The sequence below is a fragment of the Cutaneotrichosporon cavernicola genome (genome assembly GCF_030864355.1).
Source record: "Cutaneotrichosporon cavernicola HIS019 DNA, chromosome: 1".
Lineage (NCBI taxonomy): Eukaryota > Fungi > Basidiomycota > Tremellomycetes > Trichosporonales > Trichosporonaceae > Cutaneotrichosporon > Cutaneotrichosporon cavernicola.
The window spans coordinates 676,589-697,257 of record NC_083393.1 but is presented as its reverse complement, the minus strand read 5'-3'; the positions used below and the strand labels follow the sequence as shown (position 1 = coordinate 697,257).

Sequence of the window (20,669 nt, the reverse complement as noted above, 5' to 3'; positions counted from 1 at the left end):
TCTGCTCGTAGATTGGGAGAAGAGAAGGAAGAAGAGAATAGGGAAGGGGATGTTGACAGAGTGGAGGCATTCAGTGGTGACGTGACGGAGATGAGATTTCAGCGTTGACGCGTCGTACAGCCAAGTCCATATCACCAGTCTCCAATCTTCTATCAGTCGAGCAGGCCTCGAGACTCATCCTGCCTCAATCCGATTCCCCACTCTTTCACCATGCCAGTCAACATCGTCTCCGAGTCGCTCGGCAGTATCTCAAACTCCAAGCTGGTCTTCGGCGCTCTGGCGGGCATTACAGCCTACGGCCTCAAAGTCGCGACAGCCGGCCGCAAGTCAATCTGGGAGCGCGAGTGGGCCGGCAAGCTAATTATGGTTGTGGTGCGTCCTATCCTTCTCTCTTCCCTTCCCCATTCCCCACTCAAAAGAGCGTTCGAGCTGACCTCAGGCGCCACCAGAACCAACAACCTTTGCCCTCCTCCACGCTCTCCTCCACCTCCCCTCCCCGCCACAGATCTTGTATCTCCCTCCTCTTCCAAGCCCACTCCCGTCAACCCTCCTGACAGTTCTCCACACCCTTAAGATCGGGGTAACGAACCCGGCTGCTCAACTACATTGCGAGCCCCTCCCGCCCACGGTGGTAGGTGTGAGGGACTTTGTGCGCAAGTGGTCGAGCCCGCACAAGGGTACGACTGGGGAGGAGGGGCGTCGGGTGGACGCGATTGTGCTTGGTGGATCTTGGGAGTGTTCGAGTACACCCTACACAGACAGCGATCGCGAGTTACTCCTGAATGAGGGAGAGGAGAAGGGAGATGGAGTTGAGGGGAAGAAATGGACGGCGCACCAGCACCACTTGCACCTCATCACCTCACTGCTGCCCTCGCTCCTCAAGGCTCCAGCAGAGAGGGATATCAGGATCATCTCCCTCGTCTCGCCAGCGTATCCCGCCGCCATCCCCCGACTTGAGAAGCAGCTCGCCGACTCCTCTTCTGGAGGGAAGGAACCTGGCCCGCTCGAGCGAGCCGGCTCCGATGGCCTGACCACGTTCTTCATGAACGCACACTTCCGGCTTATCCTCGATGCTCTTGCTAGCGCCTCGTATGCCAAGAATGCCGCCCCGGATCCCTCCGCCCCAGTGCCGCAGGAGATGAAGAAGGTCGAGGTCACGAGCAACATCAAGGCGCTGTCGGTAGTCATGCCCTGGGCGAGGGATGAGGTGGTGCGCCCAATCCTGGGTGTTTGGGGCTGGGGGTGGCTTTGGATGCTAATCTATCCCCTCGTGCTCCTGTTCACGCCGGGGCCGGGGATGGCTGTCCAGAGTGTGCTTTATGCGCTTAGCGCGCCGGTTCTGTATGACGGGAAGCAAAAGGCGCTGGCCAAGGAGGAGACGAAGGAGGTGAAGCAAGCGGAAAACAAGGGCAAGAACTCCGAAACCGACGCTTCCCGTGCTGGCGTGCGACAGGGCGACGTCGTGCGCGACTGCGCTGTCATTGAGTAAGATTCCAGCCTTGACCAGCTGACACAAGCCTCCCACCTGTGCTCCACAATAAGGAGATTGCGCGCGGGACGTATGACCGTATCGAGGCCGAGGTTGAGGCGGGCGTGCGAGCATTCGAGGAGGCTGCAAAGAAGGCTGCTGAGGCGCCGCCGAAGCGCGACACAAAGGTCAAGTTTGCAGAGACATCCAGCTCGACAGAGAGCGCAGCCAAGAGCACTTGAGTACCATTTAGACGCTTAGACAGACAGGCATGATGTACATTGTCACATTGTCGCATATCGTATATTATTGTAGGCTACGGTACATCTCTGGCTGCATGTCTAAAAGGCCGGTGGCCGAGGCTCGATCGCTGGTGGGCTGCTCGGGACTTGGACTGCGCGGCCACCACCGATGGCGTTCCACTCCCACGTCTTCCACACGTCGCCCTTGACCTCGCGCTCGCGCACGAGGACGTTGGCGTTCTCCTCCACCTTGGCCTCGACCTTGGACCAGACTCGCTGCTTAGCGCCCTGGCCGAGCGACGCGGGGAGGATAACATCGCGCAGTTGCGCGGGCGGCATGTACGACGTGGGGCTCAGCACGGGATCGGTATAGTGACGATATTCTTGGTCTTGCAGCCGCCGCACCGCCATCTCCGTGTACTCACGCACCTGCTTGCTTTCGGTGCGCGATGCCTGGACGCGGTTGCGCAGGGCAAATATGACGGCGATCACGGCAACAGTGCCGCCCACCTCCGACTTCCATTCGTCAAGGAGTCCCAGTAAGTGGAGCTTGACGCGGCATGGTATCGACATCTCAGAACGCGCGGATGTGTAGTAAGACGTGCCGTATTCGTCGATGGACTCGACGAGCTCCTTGTGGCTGACGAGGTCCGTGACAGCGCGCTGGAACATCTCGTTGAAGTCGTCGCGGTCGATCGAGTCCTGAATGTCAGCTTTCCATCCAACTCGAGCACTCACAACTCGGCGCTCCGCGAACATGTTGAGCAACTCCTTCTCCGAAACGCCGTAACGTACGCCCGGGCCGACCGTAAGATCAACAGCCGTGTTGGTGCACTCGAACGTGCCCCGGCGCTGCGCGAGGAAGCGCTCAACCTGCGTTGCGAGTTGGCCGATCTGGCGCATGCGCGCAGTGTCCGGCTTGCACTTGGGAGGGAAAACGCGCGAAGGCAACATTGGCCATCCATCAAAAAGAGGCGAGAGAGGTGCCAAAAGGCTAGGTCTGAGGATGTATTCTGGGTCGCATGAGATGACCTCGCCCCTGTTGCATTGTGCGTTGACGGGGCACGGTGTACACTCCTGTGGACGTGGGAAGAACGGGACCAGCGGTAATGCCTGCAGGTTACAATCCGTTGTTGCAAACTCAGACGAGTCCTGCGAGCGCTGGGAGATGCAGTCTTGTGCAGCCTTGATAGGGAGTTCGCGGCTGAGAATGACACTGTTGGTACGGCTGTTGTCGTCACAGAAGCCATTGCTCGCCGACATCGACTTGTAATGGGCAGTCAAAAGGAAGAGCAGGATGCCGAAGAGCGACAACGGAAGTACCTTGCTGTTTGGCCGTGGCTTGCGGCGCATGATCGCCTTGCCCTTAGACCTCTGCACTGGCCTCTCCACCACCTGGGTAGTGGTTGTTACAGTGATCTCCGGCTCATCAGTGTGGGCGCTGGTGACCTCGCCGAACTTGCGCTCGACAACGGCGTTGTATGCGTCCGCCTCTGCGACCTCATCCGCATATGCAACCTTGGTGGGCGGTGCTGGAGAACGGAGATTCTCATTCGAGGGCCCGACCTTGCGGAGAATGGAGGCAGATGGTTGCGAGGTGGCTGTCCACTCGCTCGGACGCGGGGCTCTGCGCTTGCCCTCACCGAGACCAAGGGAAGACTGACGTCAGCATGAGTCAAACAGCACAGCTCACCTTGCGACGTCGATGGGCAACCTCGGCAGCCTCGGCACTACCAGCCTGGAAAGGGTTGTAATCCGAAAACGGCGAGCTGCCGTCGGCAACATTTGATGACCGACGCGGACGCTGAGGCGTCATGTGTTCCTCAGGCTTGGGAGCCGGCACAAAGGACTTGCGCGGCTTGCGCACAGCGGCGGGCGCGGTAGCAGGAACCGTCCGCGGCGCCTCGACAGGCTCCTGGTTGCTGTGGACCAGTGCTTCCGCCTTCGCAGATTTGCGGCGTTGCTTGAGAGGAGGTGGCGGGAGCGGGGAAGATGCCTCCGGGATATCCTCCATCTTCACGTCACCGTCCTCGTCAACCTCGGCAACTTCCTTTGATTTCTTCGACGGGCGGCCTCTCTTCTTTGGTGCCGGGGTCGGCGCAGCCTCCTCGTCCGCTACGTCGACGGTCGAGCGGCGCGACCGTGTCCGCTTGGCGGGCACAGCGACGACGTCGTCCTCGGACTTGGGGTCCTCAGCAGCTGACGAGGCTGCCTTCCTCGATCGGGCGCGGGGACGCTTGCCAATGATGGGCGCCGCAGGCGCCTCCTCGCCGGTTGACGAGACGGCTACAATGCCCGTCGAGGAAGGCCGCACACGAGCTTGCTGGGCGAGGATGGCAGCGGAACGGGGCTGAATTTCGGAAACGAAGAGGGCGATGAGATCGGCCTTCTTCGCGGTAGATGGGTGACGAACGTTGTATTCGTGGAGGATGGAGCTGGAGAGTTAGAACAAAGATGTGTACCACCAAGAGGGCATGGGCTCTGGATGCGAGAAGGAAGGACTAACCGGAGCTGGGGGACCTGGCGCGTTAGTGGTGCGAGAAGTGGGATCTACAACTCACCCGCAATGACGCTGGGTCGAAACCCTGCGCAAGATAGACGTCTCGACTTGGCACCGACATGTTTGATGGCGATGAACGGAGTGATGGGTATTGTGGACTTGAAGTATGTTGTTGATTATTGTTGTTGTTGTTGTTGATGCCAAATGAAAATGCCCCACTCAATTGGGAAAGGATGGCAGAGTTGGCTGATGTTGGTTGATGTGGCGGACGAGGAAGGCGAACCGTGCTTGTTCTGTTGTTTGGATCGTTCTCCGTCCCCCACGCATCAGCATTGCCCGCATGACGCACCACGAGAGACGGTCAATTTGATCCCGCTGATAGTTTACTATATCTTCCTCCCACATATGTAGGGGACCTCACCTCCACCGGAGAGGTCCACTCAACCACACCAACAGTCATCCGCCTTGTCTGCATCTCAACCTTCCTCTCACCGTCAACACGTCAGCATGAACGCCAAATCCGGGCCATCTCGTATAGAAATGCAAGCACGCGACTCTCCTCTTGGCCTGAGTTTCAAAAGTAGGCTACCTTGCTCAGCTTCTAGGGTCAAATGGAAGCTGACCTCAGACACGGTCCAGCTCCTCACTTCCTTCCGTGAGCTAACCATGCAGTCTTTCAGCTGACAGCAGTCGAGGTCGTGATCCACACCATCATATGTATCCGCCAAGTCTATCCCCCTAACACGTTCACGCGGCGACGAGCGCACGGCGTGGCCGTTTACCAGTCACGGCATCCTGAGGTGAGGTCGTACATTGGGCGAGTCGTCAATGCCCTCCGGCAGGAGATGGAGCGTGGGACGCTGCGACGAGTTACGGTGCTCATACACGATGTGGAGAGCCGGGCGCCGATGGAGCGCTTTATCATTGACTTTGGGTATATGGGCCTCGAGGGACTAGATGGCCCACAGCGGGATGCCAAGTTAGTCGCCTGGGGTCATTTTATGGCAGCTGATGCCAGGATCCAAGGCGCACCGGACGAGAAAGGTCTTTCGCTCATGCTGCGTGGGTTTTTGATACGTCTTGCAGCGCTCGATGGACAGCTGCTGGACAATCCCGGTGAGCTAATCAGCCTGAAGATCAGCTAACGGCAGGCGACACCTCCTTCGCCATCATCCTCGAGACCAAGGATGACATCGAGCCTGAGACGCCGAATGGTGGGGTGAGTTGCATGGTTCACTGGTGAGCTGACAGCAGTCTACCGCGCCATGGGTGCCTGCCCTCGCGGGAGATACGCTCAACACCTCGTCAGCCATCAACGGTCATCACGAGCCGTTGCTCAGCGTTCGCGCGGTCGAGACTGGAGTCATCGATGTGAGATTGAATGTCTGACAGTCAGCTGACACCAGCTCCGGATGGTCGTCCAAGAATGTACGGCCAAGACCGGTACTGAAGTTCTGGAACTAGACCCGTGACGCCTCAACCTCAGTGGAGTTGAGAACAAGTTTGTGAAGTAGCCCCTGTATAAATGCCACACATTCGCATCACGCTTCCCCGAGCACTCGCGCTCAGTACATTCGAGCACATCGTAGCTCCTACCACAATGACAGCATCATCACTAGCGACTTAACGGCGATCAAAGGGGTTCTCGGTGTAATCGAGGTCGTCGTCGTCGTCGCTGTCGCCTAAGGTGTGCGGGCTCGTCTCAGCGGGAGGTGTCTTGGGGATCTTATCAACGAGCGACTTGCCAGTCGTGGGCGTCGTAGGTCCCGACGTGGGAAGGTGCGGGTTGGGGTCCCTGTCCTCCGTGGGCTGCGGTGAGGTCGACATGAGGTCGACGCGCTTCTTCGGCAGGAAACCCAGCTTGGCAAGGTCGATCTTACCAGCGGCAGCCTTCTCGGGGCTGGCAGTGCCAGCCGCCGGACCGGGCGAGCGGCGGCCGGTGTTGACACTTACGGCGACCGGTTTGGGGGCTTCCTCGAACGAGTCGGACGGGTGCCAGCGGCGCGTAGGAGCGAGCACAGGTGCCTCGCCTTGACTGCTCTGCGAGGCCGAGCGCGAGCCGAGTCTGGAATTAGCACGCGCAGAGGCACGTCACTGAATACATACGAGGTGCGCCCAGAGGTCTCGGCCCACAGCCCGCCGTGTCGCGGGGTCTCGGCCTCACGCAGTGCCTGCTGGGCAGCGCGCTGCTCGGACGTCTGCGCCTGCTGCGCCTGATAATCTGCGTACTTGGCCTTGGCAGTGTTGAAGAACCGGTTGAACGTCTGGCGTCCAGCTGCGGTCAGTTCGCTGAGGCCAATTGGAACTCACTCTCAGCAATGGCCGTGACCTTCTCTTCGAACGCCATGAGACCCGGCGGGAGGTCGCCCTGCTGGTTCTGGCCGATCGGCGGCGGGTCGTAGCGGTCCTGCAGGTCGTGCGCCGTCGCGCTCTCGCCCCCGTAAGGGTCCTGGGCTGGTCTGCGCGCCTTACGCACTCGCGGCTGGTAGGGGAGCACGTCCGGAAGGCGCGAAGCGTTGGAGCGCGAACCACGACGCTGCTGCCGCACCTCTTCCTCGTCCTGAAGGGCGATGGCGCGCGCGAACTCGGCGTCCAGGTCGACCTGGTTCTACAACATTAGCGTGCAAGTGGAGATGAGGGAGGGGATACGAACAGACTCTTCGTGTCGCACCGAGGCCAGCTCGTCAGGTTTGAAGTTCGGGTCGGTCATCTGGAGGAGCGACTCGATCGCGCGGTCCTGCGATCCGCCCACGCTCTCGAGCACCATCTCGATCACGCCAACGTCGACAGACGGGAACATGGTCTGCAGCTCGGCGATCTTCGGGTTGGCGTGGAGCGCAACAGGTGCGGCGGGAACGGGCTGGGTCACGGCCGGCGAGGCGCGGCCGCTGTCCCCTGGCGCCGGAGATGCCGGCTTGGACCCAGGCCTGTTGACTGACGGCGAGGCGGGCGACGTGGCGCGTGGGGACGCTGTCTTGTCAACAGGGGAGGGCGAGGCGGGCGACTTGGGCACTGTGTCCGGCTTTGGGCTAGTTGGAGATGCCATGATGGATGATGAGAAGATTGGTGATGAGAAGAGTGGTGATGAGATGATTCGTGTTGAGTTGCTGTCATGCTCAGTCCGCCGTCGTCTGGCATCACGTTACCGCCTTGGGCGTCGCGTCGTGCACCGATAAGGGCGCAGCAGACTACGGAACGATTCCGCCTTAGCCCTTTTCTAATCTCAGGGTATAAACCTAATCAGTCACGTGGTCAGATTTGAACCTACCCCCATCTTCACTTTGCCACTCAACCTCCACTCTGGCTCAGCAACAACTTAGTCCACTTGACCTGTCTGTCATCAACAACCATGGGACGCGACCCAGGCGGCACAAAAGCCATGGCTAACGCCATGAAGTCGAAGGGTAAGTGCGATCGTATGGATGGTGGATGTGATGTCGAGAGTCTCCGACGCAGCTCGCCGCCTCTCTCCGTTGTTCACATGTCTGAACGCTCACACCAGGGCTCGGCCGCCTTCGCTGGTACTGCCAAGTGTGCGAGAAGCAGGTCAGTTGCTGAGTTTATAACGGTTAGAAGGAACTGACAGCAGATGCGCGATGAGAACGGCTTCCAGGCGCATTGTCGCTCCGAACCGCATCTTCGCAAGATTATGGCAGTTGGGCCGAGTGCGGGAGCAACGATCGCCGAGTTTTCGAGGCAGTTCCAGTACGACTTCGTCTCGCTTCTCAAGTCGCGGCACAACACCCAGCGCGTGCGCGCCAACGCCGTGTACAACGAGTTCATCCAGGACAAGGACCACGTGCACATGAACGCCACCCGCTGGGTCACGCTCAACGGGTTCATTATGACGCTCAGCAAGGCCGGTATTGTGCGCGTCGACGAGGACGAGCGTGGGCACCTGTGGATCCAGTGGGTTGATAACCGTCCGGAGACCCTGTCGAAGCAGGTGAGTGGGATGGAGGAGTCGAGCAGCTGGTCAAAAAGTTTGGAGGCTTCTTGGGCTTAATGCGGAATTGCAGCAACGCCGACGTGCAAGTCAATGAGCTGACACCAGGCCGCGCTGCAAAAGAAGGAGCGCTCTCAGATGGACGGTGAGGACCGCGAGCGCAAGATGATTGAGGACCAGATCGCGCGCGCTCGCGCCGCAGCCGAGGAAGAGGAGGTCGAGGAGAAGGGTCTGGAGCGCAAGGAGGGCGAGAAGATATCGCTGAGTCTATTCCCGAAGCCGGAGGCCGAGCCAATGGAGAAGAAGACGGACGATTCGCCCGGCTCATCAGCAGCTGCAGAGGAGAAGAAGCCAATGAGTTTCGGTTCGTTCGGCAAGTTGCCCGCTGTCAATGCCAAGCCCGCGAACCCCCTCAAGCGCCCAGCGGCTGGCAACGTTTTCAAGTCGGCCAAGGTTGCCAAGACGGACAGCAGAGATGACACCAAGCCGAAGGGTTTCGTGTCTGAGGCGGAGCGGTTGATGAAGGAGGACCAGGCGCGCAAGTCGAGCAAGGGGTACTCGGGTGCTGGCCCCCGACGGGCCGACGCGCGGAGGTAGCTTTCCAGATGGAAATCCACGTGAAATTGTTGTATAGCATGCATAGCTTATCGTGCGCTCTGTGGCATTGGGGGAGTTCAAAGGGAACTTGTATTCCCGCCCATATCTCCGTCAAAGTTCCGTACATGAGATGATAGCTCTCTGCTGGTATGAAAAGGTTGAGGAAACGTCCCTCCTGCTCCGCCGTTCTCATGCCTTCCAATCCTCAACCTCCTCACTGAACGAGAACCCCCAGCGATGGATACCTGTGTGGCAGTTCATGGCATCAAACATGTCCATTGTCTGTAACACCTGGATGGATTCCTGTTGATTTCGGAGAAGTGATGGTGCCACCATCAGCAAAACACAATAAACCTTGAGTATTTTTCTCAAATCGACAAGAACTGAAGCACAAAGCACCATCACTCCTCGCACTACCAAGATGGTCTACTCTCATCTGGGTTTCTGGTTAAAGTCTGGAGGAGCAGCTACTCCCAACGATGCCAACCACTTGCAGACAACTTTACTGCGATGGACAACCCCAACGCCCCCACCGAGTTTACCTTCAACCCGTTTGATTTTGAGAACGATCTTGGCCAGATAACCGCCGGCCAGAACGAAGAGCTGAGCAACTACGGCCTTTCCTCGGGCATGACCAACGCTACCCGTGAGGAGGCCCTCGACCCCATTGCTGCCTTCGACCGCATGCGGACTCACATCTACGACACCTCCCCTCTGGTTGCGCGTCAGCCCAACCAGAACCCCCCTCCGCGTTATGGCGACACCCTGGGATGGACATACCCCAACCCCGAGAACATCTGGCGCCACACGACTCGCTTTGACGCCGTCCTTCGTCCCATTGGCCCCAACGAGCCGCGCAATGGTAGTCTCTTCGTGTCCCGCCCCGACCCGCATGGTCCTCACCCCACCAACCTCCGCACTACCGGCAACACCTGGGCTGAGGCCGAGCAGGACCGTTGGCAGGAGGAAATTGTCGCTCTGAACGGCCGCGACGGACCTTCGGCCCGTCGCCGTGCGATGGAGCGTAACGACGAGCTGTTTGCTCGTCGCTACGAGTCCCACTTCTCGGCCATCCAGGCCGGTGAGGCCGCGGTTATTCGCAGCCTCGAGGACCAGATTCGTGTCCTCGCCAACCAAGTTTCCACCATGGGCACGGCTGGGTGGTATAGTCGCGTCCAGATCGAGGTTCTTCGCCGCCGCATGGAGGCGTTCCACAATAGTGAGCTCGACCGTGCTAACGTCGCTAGAACTGTTGTGCGCCAGCCGTTCCCCGCTATCCCCAACTCGGCTGGGTTTGGCTGGATCAGCACGAGAATTAACCCTCCCGGCCCGGCTCGTCTTGACCCCAACATGCAGAACATTTGGGGTTACCCGTAAGGAGCTCGCCTCCTTCCAAGGCCTTCAACAGGCCTCCCACTTCACTGCTTAGTCGGTGAAGTGCAGCCGCATTTAGGACGGTGCTCTGGTTCCGAATTAGCTGAAGAGTCGAAGAGTTGATGCATGAGATAACGAGGTGCAAATGACGTCAGTCATTGATGTGAGAAGCATTCCTACTTACTTCAGCAGCTCAGCGCACTCATGACTGCTAACCACACTTACCCGCACTTTGTCATGCAACTTGACCATGCACACATGTGGAGCAAACCTGTGGAACAAGCCTGGAGATACAGAACCCAAACGTCGTGACCTAATCAGCACCCAATTGCAAGTCTTGTCCAAATTAGAAGTGGCGTTGTTGAGAGTCTTCACGTGGGGATCAGCGCATTGAGGTCGATCGCTGAAATTCGCCACCCACCAAGACATTCGGATGGCAAATGTGAGGCTAGCCGGACCGTTGGCCAGTCGTCCACGGCCGGAGTGCCCAAGCGCGTATACGCCACACGGCCTCGAAGGACCATCTACTATGTATACATTGGCTTGGTTAGATATACTACACGCGCACATCTACGCCCGTCGTCTCTACAGGTATGGTGCTCCAGGGACGACGTTGACGCGCCAGCGCTCAACGAGGAGACGCTTGTACTTGTCCTTCGGGGTCTCGTCCCATCCTGAAGCGGGGTTGGGGTCGGTCATCTCCTTGACGTGCTGGGCCTCCATCTGGCGAAAGGCCTTGCCCCAGTCCGCTTGCTGGGGCTGCTTGGCCTGGCGTCAGCTAACCCGGGATACCGTCATAAGACTTACCCCTTCCGCCTGCAGTACGACCTTTTCACCAACAAACCTACTTGCGCCTCCGGCTCCTCCACGACCACGTCCGCGACCGCGACCGTGGTTGCCACTAGGGCCGCCGCCGCTGACCTTGTCGTCGGGTTGGATGGCGGCAGGCTTGGTAGTAGGGGTTTGTTTCGAGGTTGTCGTTTGCTTGCTGGAGTTGGCGTTTTCGGTGAGAAGAGAGAAGCGGTTTCCATGCATGGTGGGTGTGAAGGAAGAAGGAAGGGTGAGAGAGAGAAGAGAGAGAGAGCAAGAGAGATTGGGAGACGAGGAATGTGACTTGGGCCACCTTGGAATCATAGCCAAAGGCTCTCGTACAGTAGACGGTGGAGGTGGAGGTCGGTCTGGGTGGCGACTGACAGTCTGCGCCTTTCAACGTCATTTCCTCGTCACATCAACTCATCCAAACATATAAAGTGAGTGTGAGACTTACATGTTGACTTGGGGATATGGGTTCGATTCACAGGCTGGCTCTGCAACTTGCACCGACAAAACCAGAAGTCGACAAATCGCTGATTGATGTTTGAGGGTGTTGCCACAGTGTGGAGGGATCAACAAGCTGTGCTAGCATGCGTGCTTCCTCATGCTCGCTTGGCTTGATGAACCAGGGCTTTGTTCACCCGCATCACGCTTCCATCCTTGTTAAATGAGGGTGATGAGGGTGGCGAGGATGGTAGGAAGTGATACTATCAGGCCCATGATCCCCGTGCGTTGCCGTCGGTTTGTAATCACAAAGCACAGGTCATCTATTAAGATCTGGGGGGGACAATATCCTCAAACGAATTGCACAGCATTTGAGATATATAATAATGAGAAGCCAGTGGCCATGGCTCAATCATCCAACCTCTCATCATGTCCACCCAGAACCAAACCTTGCCCATCGAGAACTCCAGCCTCGTACTGCCGACTCCGAGCCTCCAAGTCATCGGCTACGACATCGCCTCCCATCCCCCCAACTGCACCGAGCCCGCGGGGCCCGGCCTAGTCCCGGAGTCACCGAAAGACGCTCTCAAGGTGGACAACGCCCCTGAGGAGCAGGTCAACGTCCCTGAGGTGCAGGGCAACACTCTCGATGCAGAGGATATGACTCTCGATGCAGAGGATATGACTCTCGAGGAGGAGAACAGTGCCCTTACAGCGGATGTCAAGACACTTGAAGTGGAGGTTGCCGACCTCAAGTTCCATAACAAGAATTTAGTGGACTTGAACAACCACTTGAACAGAGAGCACGAGAGCCTCAAGTCCAAGCTCGAGTTCGCAGAGCTGGACAGGGGGTACTGGGAAGCTCGCGCTGGCTCGTACCATCGCCTAAACAGCGTCCTCGAGAAGAACAGTCGCCACCTCGACGCCATCGCCAAGACCTTGGACTCGGGCAAGACTGAGACCATTCACCAGCTCAAGGCGCAGCTGGAGGCGGAGCACAATCGCGGTAAATACTTGATGCAGAAGGTTAATGAGCTCCACCACCTTCTGGATATCACTAGAGCCCCACACGACAAGCGAAATCGCACGGTGAATCTGGAATAGTAGACATCTTAGACCCATGGACATTATCGACGCGGCATTTGTATTTTCGATTCCACTTGATCAAATAGTTCAGCCACAACGTAGATGGATCCTACGCTACCCAGCATGCCCGCTCGCTTTCGCATTATCGATATGACCAACTTCCTCACCACCATGTGGGAAGAGCTCGCCTCCATCCTAAGGGAGCTGGCTTCCGTAAAACGCGCGTGTGCCGAGCTCGAGTGCCACACATTCATGTTCCTCGCACACTTGGCGAGATCTAACACACAAACTATAGTAGCAGCAGCGTGACCTCTATGCCGAGAGTAGGATACTATAAGTAGATCTCCTCTAAGCTTGGGACGGACTGCGTCCCACACGGCAGACAGCTTGCACCTCGGTGTAATTGCTACACATCTGGCTGTGCGACTGCGCGAGTTTTTCCCCACAAACACATGGATCGGTCTGAATTGTTGAAATTTACCAGATTCATAGGGTGAACGTGAATGCAGCTAATGCTTCCAGTTGAACAGTGTGGTCAAAATGAATTGGCGGCTCAACTTGGAGCCAAGTAATCCAAAATTGAGGCGAGATGACAGTATGGCGAGGGGCTTGTGACATCGGTCACGATGGTGGCAGAGATCTGCTCAAGCAATACATAAACCTCCAACACTCTCCGTGAAGCACCTTCATCCCCCACGCTCTCACCTCCTCTCTCTCTCGCCTCCTCATTCCCTCGTCTCCTCACTCACTGGTCACCTTCCTGCTCACCTGCTCACCCCCTCACCCTCTCACTTCCTGGTCACCTTCAACCCCTCATCCAACATCAAACCACGTCGCGTCACCCGCCCGCCGTTCCGAACAACTCCCCTGTACTCTCTCCTTCTCTCCCCCTCGTCAACCCAACCCGAACCAGGTACGAAAGGCATCGGATGCGGCTCGAGTTCACCCACCTCCAGTCCATTTTGGACAGGGCTGGTCGCACCATGGGCAACATGGAATTCTTGGATCGGAACCGCCAGTGTGGGTTTGAAGGTATTCGCTTCAAGCTCGAACAAGTTCGCACGAAGATTCGCCGAACCGAAAGTGACTTCTTATGTCCCCCAACACGGTACCGGGAGTTGGAGAATCGTAGGCATTCGTTGAGCTGGGACATGTCCCACTTACATAGTTTGAGGCGTTTCCCGCTTGTACAGTACTGTAAATCCTCGATCTCCGGCAGACACTATGACGCCCTCAGCCTCACCAGCTCCAAGACCCGAGTCACCCGTCTTCCGTCTCGAACTACCCCACCACTCGGTCCCCCTCTCTTGATGTGTTTAGCTAGATTACATGAATGTACTGTTCTCCGCACTGGCTGTCTGACCAATGGAGAGGCGCAAAAGCAAGCACATGCGACGACCAACCACCTAAGTCATCGACACAATCTCAGATCAAAAGCATGACATTCATCACGCTACAACAAAGAGAAATCGGGGCACTGTGCCAAAGGTTCTAGGTCTGGTTCACCTATGACGCGAAAGGCTGCATGTCGCCCTCGGCAACGTGGAGGTCGTTGGGGCCCATCTGGTCCATGTCCGTGTCAAGCCCGTTGAAGTTGGGCGCCTCGTTCACGCTCATCTCGGACGTGGGCTCGAGACCATTTGGTTCGCCCTGGTCATTGTCAACATCGAGGCAGTTGATGCACCCGCCGTCGTTGAGGTCGGTGAGGTCGGGCAAAGCCGCCGCCACGTTGATGATCTGCTGATCAAGGTCGCGGCGGAGGGCCTCGATAACCTTGTTCTCTGAGACGAGACGTAGGACCACAGCGTGGAAGCCCCTAAAGTCCGTCCCGCCAGCAAGAGTTAGCGCCCAAACGGCACGGGCGACCTGGTTGTACCGCTTGCGGTGGTCGTCCATAATCTTCTGGATGGCGGCTTGCTCGAGGCCCAGCTCGTCGATCTGATCAAGCTGCTCCGGGTCCATGACGAGGATGAGGTTGGACATGGTGAGGGGGGTTCGGTGTGAGTGAGGAGGGTTGGTGTGAGTGAGGAGGGGGTTTGAAGGAGATGGAGATGGGAAGAAAGGGGTTGTCTGAGGTTATATATCAGTGGAAGACGAGTGGAAGAGTGCTCTCACTGTTGCGGTACATTTTGGTAGATTTAAGTGAGTACTTTTCGAGACTCGAACGGCAATCAGTCGCGGGCGCTCAGTTCATTGTTTTTTCTCATCATGCCATGTACCAGGCACGGGCAGTGCTGGGCTGTTACTCGTGTTCTGATAACTCTAGTGCTGCGCATATCACGGATTGCTGATATGACTGACAGGATCATGTTTATTGTAACCACTTTAAACGAAAATGACGTTGTTGCTCCAGCCGTTCCATTGTCCGTAGCCAAATTAACCAAACCTCTGGGCGTGTAACCGTCGCTTCTGCACAGCTCATGCAGTTCGGACTTGGTAAAGCAGCAACAACGACACATTGCACAAACTACCCTTCTTACCTCCCGCTACGACCACCAACCCCTCAGAGCCGGAGATACTGGACGTCTTCGCCCGACATCCCGTTTCCTCCGGCCCTCCCGCATCGGGGAAATGAGGGACGTTGCCATGTGATACCACCACCGTATTATTGGGCTCCTACACGAGCGGATGGCGCATCATGGATAAGGGACGTCTGTGATTAGTGGCGCACTTCGAGGGGCTGCTTGCAGCCGCAGAAGGGAGTTTGAGTTTCGAGGCTACGAGAATCACACTACAGTACCACACGAGGTTTTCTTTTCCCCCACGCCCCCTCATCTTGACCATACGGCTCCATGTCGTCCTCCCCTTCCTCCTCACCTCGTTTCCGCCTCATGCCGCTTCTAGCAATTCGTCAATGGCTTCTTCGCTCGTCCTCGAGTAGTGATTACAGAGCGACTCGAGATACTCCATCTCATGTCTAGAGTGTAACCAAGCCATTTTTTGTATTTATCACATATGATCCTAGAGTCGTCCAGAAACCAGCCGACGTACGTAGGAGCAAAACGAACTCCAACTCCAACATGGCGAAAATCCTCTAAACCCAGACAAAAGGTGGCACTATCAAAAATACTGTTCGGGGCATGTAGTAATAATAAATGACGCCTCAAGGCTGCAGAGAGGCGCAAAACCGTCAAAATGAGCGGCCGAGTGGCTGGAAGTACGGTCAGGTTGTGAGAGCGAATGGATTTAGGCTGTTCAGCTTTTCACCCAGCATGCGATGCATGGTTGCAAAGTGCTCCAGAATGCCCTGCCGCTTCCTTGCGATCACACACGCTGTGCGCTCGTGACCTTGCACTGTCCGGAAACCTTGACCTGTCCAGAAATCTTGCACTGATCCCAACATACAAATCTACAACCAAGATACTACTTCTTCTCAATACGCGCCGCCTCTTCCTTGACCTCCTGCATGTTGGTCTCCCACGTCGACTGGACGTCCATGGCAAAGATGTCGTCGGCGAGGAAACGGAGGCCGACGGCAGCCATTGCGCCCATGGCCTTGAAGCTCTCTTGGTGTGCGCGCTCCGTCTTGGTCGCGGCCGTGAACTCGTACGTGTGGTTGCCGCCCTTGGCCGGAATCATGTACATCGGGTGACAGGCGGGCATCGCAAATGTGACGTTACCAAAGTCTGTCGAGGCACCCATGCTCTGGCTGAGGAGAACACGGACGGGAATGTCCCACATCTCAGACATGACTTGTGCGTACTCGTGCTTATTGTTAGCTAGGGCTTGCGTTCCAGACCCCCACACCATAACTCACAGATAAGGCCTTGTCGTTGCGCAGCTCGAACATGAGTACCTCGCGGTCGATCTTGACGTCGCATCCAGTCTGGAGTGCCGCACCCTCGAAGCACTTGCCGACTCTGTTGGAGACGATTTCGAGATCAGCTGCGGTGGGCGCCCGGACGAGGTATTGCATGGCGGAGCGCTCGGGAATGATATTAGGCGCAGTGCCACCGCCATCGGTAATCACGCCCTGGACACGTACGTCGGGCTTGAACTGCTGCCGCATAGCCGAGATGCCGACGTAAGCCGTACAAGCGGCATCGAGGGCGTTGACACCTTCCCATGGCGACAGGCCGGCATGCGCTGGCTTGCCCTTGTACTCTGCGGTGATGCCCTGGTATGCGAGGGAGCGGATGATGGCGCCGCCCGACTCCTCCCCCCCTTGTCCGGGGTGGAGCATCATGCATGCGCCGATACCGTCATAAGCGCCTGCGTTCAAGAGGTCGACTTTTCCGCCCGCACCCTCTTCGGCCGGTGTGCCGATGAGCACGACGGTCCCGTCAATGTCATGCTCGTCCATCGCCTTCTGCATTGCAAGAAGGGAACCGACACCACATATCGCAATGAGGTTATGTCCGCAAGCATGTCCAATGTCGGGAAGTGCGTCGTACTCTGAGTTCAAGCCAAAGGTACGTCCCCCCACTCCACGCGTGTACGATACTTTGAATGCCGTGGGCACCTCGGGAATCTGGTGTACAGTGAACCCCTTGGATGCGAGGTATGCGCACAGCTTGGCGTGCGCCTTTTCCTCCTTGTATGCCAGTTCGGGGTTGGCGTGGATGTACAACGACACGTCAGTGAGCTCGTCCTTGAGCCCGTCGATTACGGATGTGATTGTGTCGCGCACCTCTGGGCGGAACGGTGCGCGGCGGCTTGGCACATCGTCCTTGCCATTGCTGGGCAGGTGGCCGCAGCTGCAGCACGGCTCGGGGGCCATCTTGGTTGGCTTCTCGATGGTCATTGTTGGTGATGGGAGGGATGAGGCAGTGAGTGTGTGTGCCGTCCATAAGAGTGCGCCGCCTATATAGTTCTGCCCACTTGCTCAATAGGCGGATGGAGAACAATTCATCCGGTCTGACACTGTTGTATGCCCGTCGATGGCTTCGGTCATGAGATCACCGTAGCCGCGGTACGCCGTCATGTACTTCCGCTTCGTCCCTGTCCGTCCCCACCCGTCCCAACCCCTCGCCCCTCGTCCCTCGTCCGCAGTGGGCAGTACTGCAGATGTGAGGCGGGCTTAAACTGCGGCTGTGTGGAGTCATGCCTATACTGCTCCACAATCGCTCCGCAAAGGCAGCCACGGGAAGTACGATTGCCCCGGACGGATGTACCAACATCCGCCGGCGGGTGTCGGGTGTCAGCGGAAATGCGCTTCAGGCGTCGGTGGGCAGGCCGGCTGAACTGATGCGGTGGCATGGCGCCGTAATGCAAACGCCGAAGGAGGTGATGCTGAGATGGTGGTATTGTGATGGCGGTGTTGCATGGTTCTTATCTCGCAAGCAACGGAAGCATCTTTGCTACCGAGTTGGCTTTGGCTTTCGCCACGTGTCAGGCCTCGTCAACGAGGAGCGCGGAGCATTCCTCCAGTAGGGGTGCAGATCATCCACTGATAATACTCGGCGATCGGCGATCGGTGAGGCCAGCCGACGGTCGACAGAACCGCGTGTTGGGTCGATTCCACGTTGGCTAATGCTGATCGAGTGCAGTGCCTAGCGTTGGGATCAAAGCTTGACAAAGCATGTGGGTGCAATGGACGGCCAGCTGAGTCAACATTGACTCAACCGATCGCTTCGGGACCGATACCGTCGCTCAGTGTCACTCCACTCCACCACTCCACCACTCCTCCACTCCACCACCTCATGCCAGCGTCTCGTCTTATATCTGCTTGCGGGTGCTCTGATGCGGATCTCTGACCCTCACTTACTGCCTTCCAACATCATGAACACACACTCAGGCCTCACACCCAAGAAGACGGTCCGCTTCGCACCAGACACAAAGGTTATCGATACGTCGGATATCTCGGCCAACAAGTACCGTCGCCTCACGCGCTTGGCTCCGCGGCCACAACCCAAGCCGACGCCGCGCCCCCAGTTCCAGCCTGACCTTTACGAGGCCGTCGCGTCGCGCGAACGTATCTACAACATGTCCCGCAGTTGGATGTACTAGGCGACTAGCCGTCTGCACTACTGTGCAGTCATCCCCAGCCTGTGCACGCCCGCCTGCCCCGCTCGCAAGTGTCACTACCGAACACTGTTGTTCTCGCACTGGCGCCACGTTCATCTCCAAACGAGAAGCGAGCCGAACCAAGTGGCGGAGCCGACCTGCCTGAATTGAATCCAGTGGCCAAGCCGACCTGCCTGAATCGAAGCCAGTGGCGGGCGTCGCGCGACAAGTTTCCATGGTCCATAGCTAGCCCTCATGTACATTCTCAAGGCAAGTAGCAAAAGCAAGGTCGGACTGGGAATCGAACCCAGGCTACAAGAACAAATTGTGTTGAAGCAACTCAGAATCTTGTGTACTAACCACTATACGATCCAACCGATGATGTCTCCGTTGGAGGATGTACCAAATCCGTGCGGCTCCTCCTTCATCACCTCACTGCTCCGCTGCTCCTCCTTCATCACCTCACTGCTCCGCTGTGTGCCTCCAGCTGTCTTGCAGGCATCGTGGGGATGTAGAGCTCTGCCTGAGGCTGTACGAGGTGTGTGGACAACAGGGGGTCGACGACGAATCACCATTCTCAAACACTTTCTTGGAAGCAACGTGAGTTATCTCAGTACCACGATCGAGATTGGCAGCGCTATCCTGAATAGGATAGGCGTCAGAGGCTTTTCTAGACGGCCTGGGGGTACGCATATATTCCTTTCAGCTTTGCCGATAACTCCAGTGGCCGTGCGTGTGGAGCATGAGATGGACAGTGCTGTGAGCCTGGCTTGCGCGCTTGCGGGTCCTGGGGTCCAGCTGGTTACCCCGTCCACATCTCCAGCAACGCAACGCAGCATCTGCTCGTCGGATACATTCCAGACAAAGATAAAACAGAGCATCAACACACGCTTCCGTGGCCATCACAAGCGTGTATAGTGTAGGTGGTTATCACTGTTCGTTGTGGATTTGGATCCCCATCTGAGCCAACCGCTGTTCGACTCAGCGTGCGCGCAACCTTTTGGTTTGCCAAGGAAAAGATTGACTGAGCTCGGCTGTCAATGGAGGTTGAGTGAGTTGTTAGATGCTACTTGGTGACTCAGAAGCGCCCCGTTGGATCAGAGAATACTCGATGCCATACATGTCTATGCCTGCGGGATGCCCAGCCGTGTAAGGCTGGCGGTGATGTTGCGCTCGGTTCCGTCACCAAGCGTCACGCGCAGCACCTCCTTCAGCTCGCCCAGGAGCTCTTCTACCGTTAGCTCAATCTCTCAGCTTTCAAGCTACGCACCAGCCTGCGCGAGCGCCTCCTTGTACTCCTTGTTCGCGACGACCATCTCGACCTGCAACCCCTCGAGGCGCGTCGCCTGCTGTCAGATACCAATATCTAGCTGGCTACTCACGCGGGCGCTGCTGTCGTCCTTGCTCGGGAGGGCGGCGATGAGCGTCTCAATGTCCTTGGCACGGCGGACGATGTCGGACACGAACTGCTCGATCGCGGCTGCTGTCAGAGGGCCCATATAGGAGACAGCGGACGTTGCTGGCTAGAACCGTAAAACCAAGCCAGCATACTTACCACGGTAGTCTTTCCGGCGCGCGGCCTGGGTTGTGTGTAGTGTGGTGGGGATCGCTGTCGAGGTCTGCTCAAACTGCGTGCGGTGGGTGATGTACTCGACCGACGAGGCGGTGATGGATAAGAGCTGGTGTGAGCTGTTATGGGAGCAGATGAGCTCAGAGAGAGCCCGACACGCTGGAGCTAGAGGGTTTGATGGCTGAGGGAAGGTGCTTCGGCGCGAGACAATCTTCAATCTCCCTCGACGACGCTTCCTCGACGACGCTTCCTCGACGACGCCAAGGCTACAACCGACTCACGTCTAATATGGCATCTTGCAGCTGTCGTCAGCTGGATAGCGTCGATTGCACACCTGAGTTATCCTGTCCTGTTGTCAGCTCGTGACCATGCCTCCAGCTCACCATGTCAGTTGAAAGTTCCGCACTGAGCATTGCGCGCTCGAGCCATCGCACAGCGGGGCTTGGATCAGCTCTGTTCCTGGGCTATGGAGAGATGTGGTGGGCTCCGGTGGATGGACGTACGAGGCGAGTGCCAATGCGGCGGACGGGGATGGATGGGTGGTGGAGAGAGTGGAGGCAACAAAAGAGTGCCGTCAACAAATCCGTGTTCACAAGATCCAGACTTGGACTTGCCACCCAAACAACCCTCCACCCAACCCTCTTGCACCCACCACTTCAGATACCTTTCCTTTGCCAGCCCCA

The 20,669-nt window shown here is 57.4% G+C and overlaps 12 protein-coding genes across 12 annotated transcripts; 6 read left to right on the top strand and 6 right to left on the bottom strand.

Moving 5' to 3' along the window:
- Positions 1-210: 210 nt before the first annotated feature.
- CcaverHIS019_0102640 (uncharacterized protein) lies at positions 211-1,710 on the top strand (the record flags this gene model as incomplete). The annotated part of the gene is made up of 3 exons (XM_060598389.1): positions 211-372; positions 440-1,485; positions 1,518-1,710. 3 exons carry the CDS (start codon positions 211-213, stop codon positions 1,708-1,710), a joined length of 1,401 nt encoding a protein of 466 aa, XP_060452812.1.
- Positions 1,711-1,809: 99 nt separating this feature from the next.
- SRC1 (uncharacterized protein) lies at positions 1,810-4,331 on the bottom strand (the record flags this gene model as incomplete). Its single annotated transcript, XM_060598378.1, has 5 exons — positions 1,810-2,412; positions 2,449-3,369; positions 3,404-4,145; positions 4,217-4,230; positions 4,272-4,331. 5 exons carry the CDS (start codon positions 4,329-4,331, stop codon positions 1,810-1,812), a joined length of 2,340 nt encoding a protein of 779 aa, XP_060452811.1.
- A 386-nt stretch (positions 4,332-4,717) lies between these two features.
- On the top strand, positions 4,718-5,682 carry CcaverHIS019_0102620 (uncharacterized protein; the record flags this gene model as incomplete). Its single annotated transcript, XM_060598367.1, has 7 exons — positions 4,718-4,790; positions 4,839-4,865; positions 4,901-5,189; positions 5,229-5,326; positions 5,362-5,429; positions 5,465-5,581; positions 5,617-5,682. 7 exons carry the CDS (start codon positions 4,718-4,720, stop codon positions 5,680-5,682), a joined length of 738 nt encoding a protein of 245 aa, XP_060452810.1.
- Positions 5,683-5,833: 151 nt separating this feature from the next.
- Positions 5,834-7,256, bottom strand: CcaverHIS019_0102610 (uncharacterized protein; the record flags this gene model as incomplete). Its single annotated transcript, XM_060598356.1, has 4 exons — positions 5,834-6,275; positions 6,317-6,485; positions 6,521-6,818; positions 6,864-7,256. 4 exons carry the CDS (start codon positions 7,254-7,256, stop codon positions 5,834-5,836), a joined length of 1,302 nt encoding a protein of 433 aa, XP_060452809.1.
- Positions 7,257-7,559: 303 nt separating this feature from the next.
- CcaverHIS019_0102600 (uncharacterized protein) lies at positions 7,560-8,753 on the top strand (the record flags this gene model as incomplete). Its single annotated transcript, XM_060598345.1, has 4 exons — positions 7,560-7,614; positions 7,713-7,756; positions 7,800-8,156; positions 8,265-8,753. The coding sequence occupies 4 exons, from the start codon at positions 7,560-7,562 to the stop codon at positions 8,751-8,753; spliced, it is 945 nt and encodes a 314-aa protein (XP_060452808.1).
- A 510-nt stretch (positions 8,754-9,263) lies between these two features.
- CcaverHIS019_0102590 (uncharacterized protein) lies at positions 9,264-10,130 on the top strand (the record flags this gene model as incomplete). The annotated part of the gene is made up of 1 exon (XM_060598333.1): positions 9,264-10,130. One exon carries the CDS (start codon positions 9,264-9,266, stop codon positions 10,128-10,130), a length of 867 nt encoding a protein of 288 aa, XP_060452807.1.
- A 582-nt stretch (positions 10,131-10,712) lies between these two features.
- Positions 10,713-11,162, bottom strand: CcaverHIS019_0102580 (uncharacterized protein; the record flags this gene model as incomplete). Its single annotated transcript, XM_060598322.1, has 2 exons — positions 10,713-10,895; positions 10,935-11,162. The coding sequence occupies 2 exons, from the start codon at positions 11,160-11,162 to the stop codon at positions 10,713-10,715; spliced, it is 411 nt and encodes a 136-aa protein (XP_060452806.1).
- A 651-nt stretch (positions 11,163-11,813) lies between these two features.
- On the top strand, positions 11,814-12,488 carry CcaverHIS019_0102570 (uncharacterized protein; the record flags this gene model as incomplete). The annotated part of the gene is made up of 1 exon (XM_060598311.1): positions 11,814-12,488. One exon carries the CDS (start codon positions 11,814-11,816, stop codon positions 12,486-12,488), a length of 675 nt encoding a protein of 224 aa, XP_060452805.1.
- A 1,488-nt stretch (positions 12,489-13,976) lies between these two features.
- Positions 13,977-14,453, bottom strand: CcaverHIS019_0102560 (uncharacterized protein; the record flags this gene model as incomplete). The annotated part of the gene is made up of 1 exon (XM_060598300.1): positions 13,977-14,453. One exon carries the CDS (start codon positions 14,451-14,453, stop codon positions 13,977-13,979), a length of 477 nt encoding a protein of 158 aa, XP_060452804.1.
- Positions 14,454-15,833: 1,380 nt separating this feature from the next.
- On the bottom strand, positions 15,834-17,214 carry CcaverHIS019_0102550 (uncharacterized protein; the record flags this gene model as incomplete). The annotated part of the gene is made up of 2 exons (XM_060598289.1): positions 15,834-16,178; positions 16,228-17,214. 2 exons carry the CDS (start codon positions 17,212-17,214, stop codon positions 15,834-15,836), a joined length of 1,332 nt encoding a protein of 443 aa, XP_060452803.1.
- Positions 17,215-18,191: 977 nt separating this feature from the next.
- CcaverHIS019_0102540 (uncharacterized protein) lies at positions 18,192-18,419 on the top strand (the record flags this gene model as incomplete). Its single annotated transcript, XM_060598278.1, has 1 exon — positions 18,192-18,419. One exon carries the CDS (start codon positions 18,192-18,194, stop codon positions 18,417-18,419), a length of 228 nt encoding a protein of 75 aa, XP_060452802.1.
- A 1,121-nt stretch (positions 18,420-19,540) lies between these two features.
- On the bottom strand, positions 19,541-20,372 carry RFC2 (uncharacterized protein; the record flags this gene model as incomplete). The annotated part of the gene is made up of 7 exons (XM_060598267.1): positions 19,541-19,647; positions 19,687-19,762; positions 19,799-19,896; positions 19,972-20,095; positions 20,268-20,288; positions 20,321-20,335; positions 20,370-20,372. The coding sequence occupies 7 exons, from the start codon at positions 20,370-20,372 to the stop codon at positions 19,541-19,543; spliced, it is 444 nt and encodes a 147-aa protein (XP_060452801.1).
- Between the last annotated feature and the right edge of the window lie 297 nt (positions 20,373-20,669).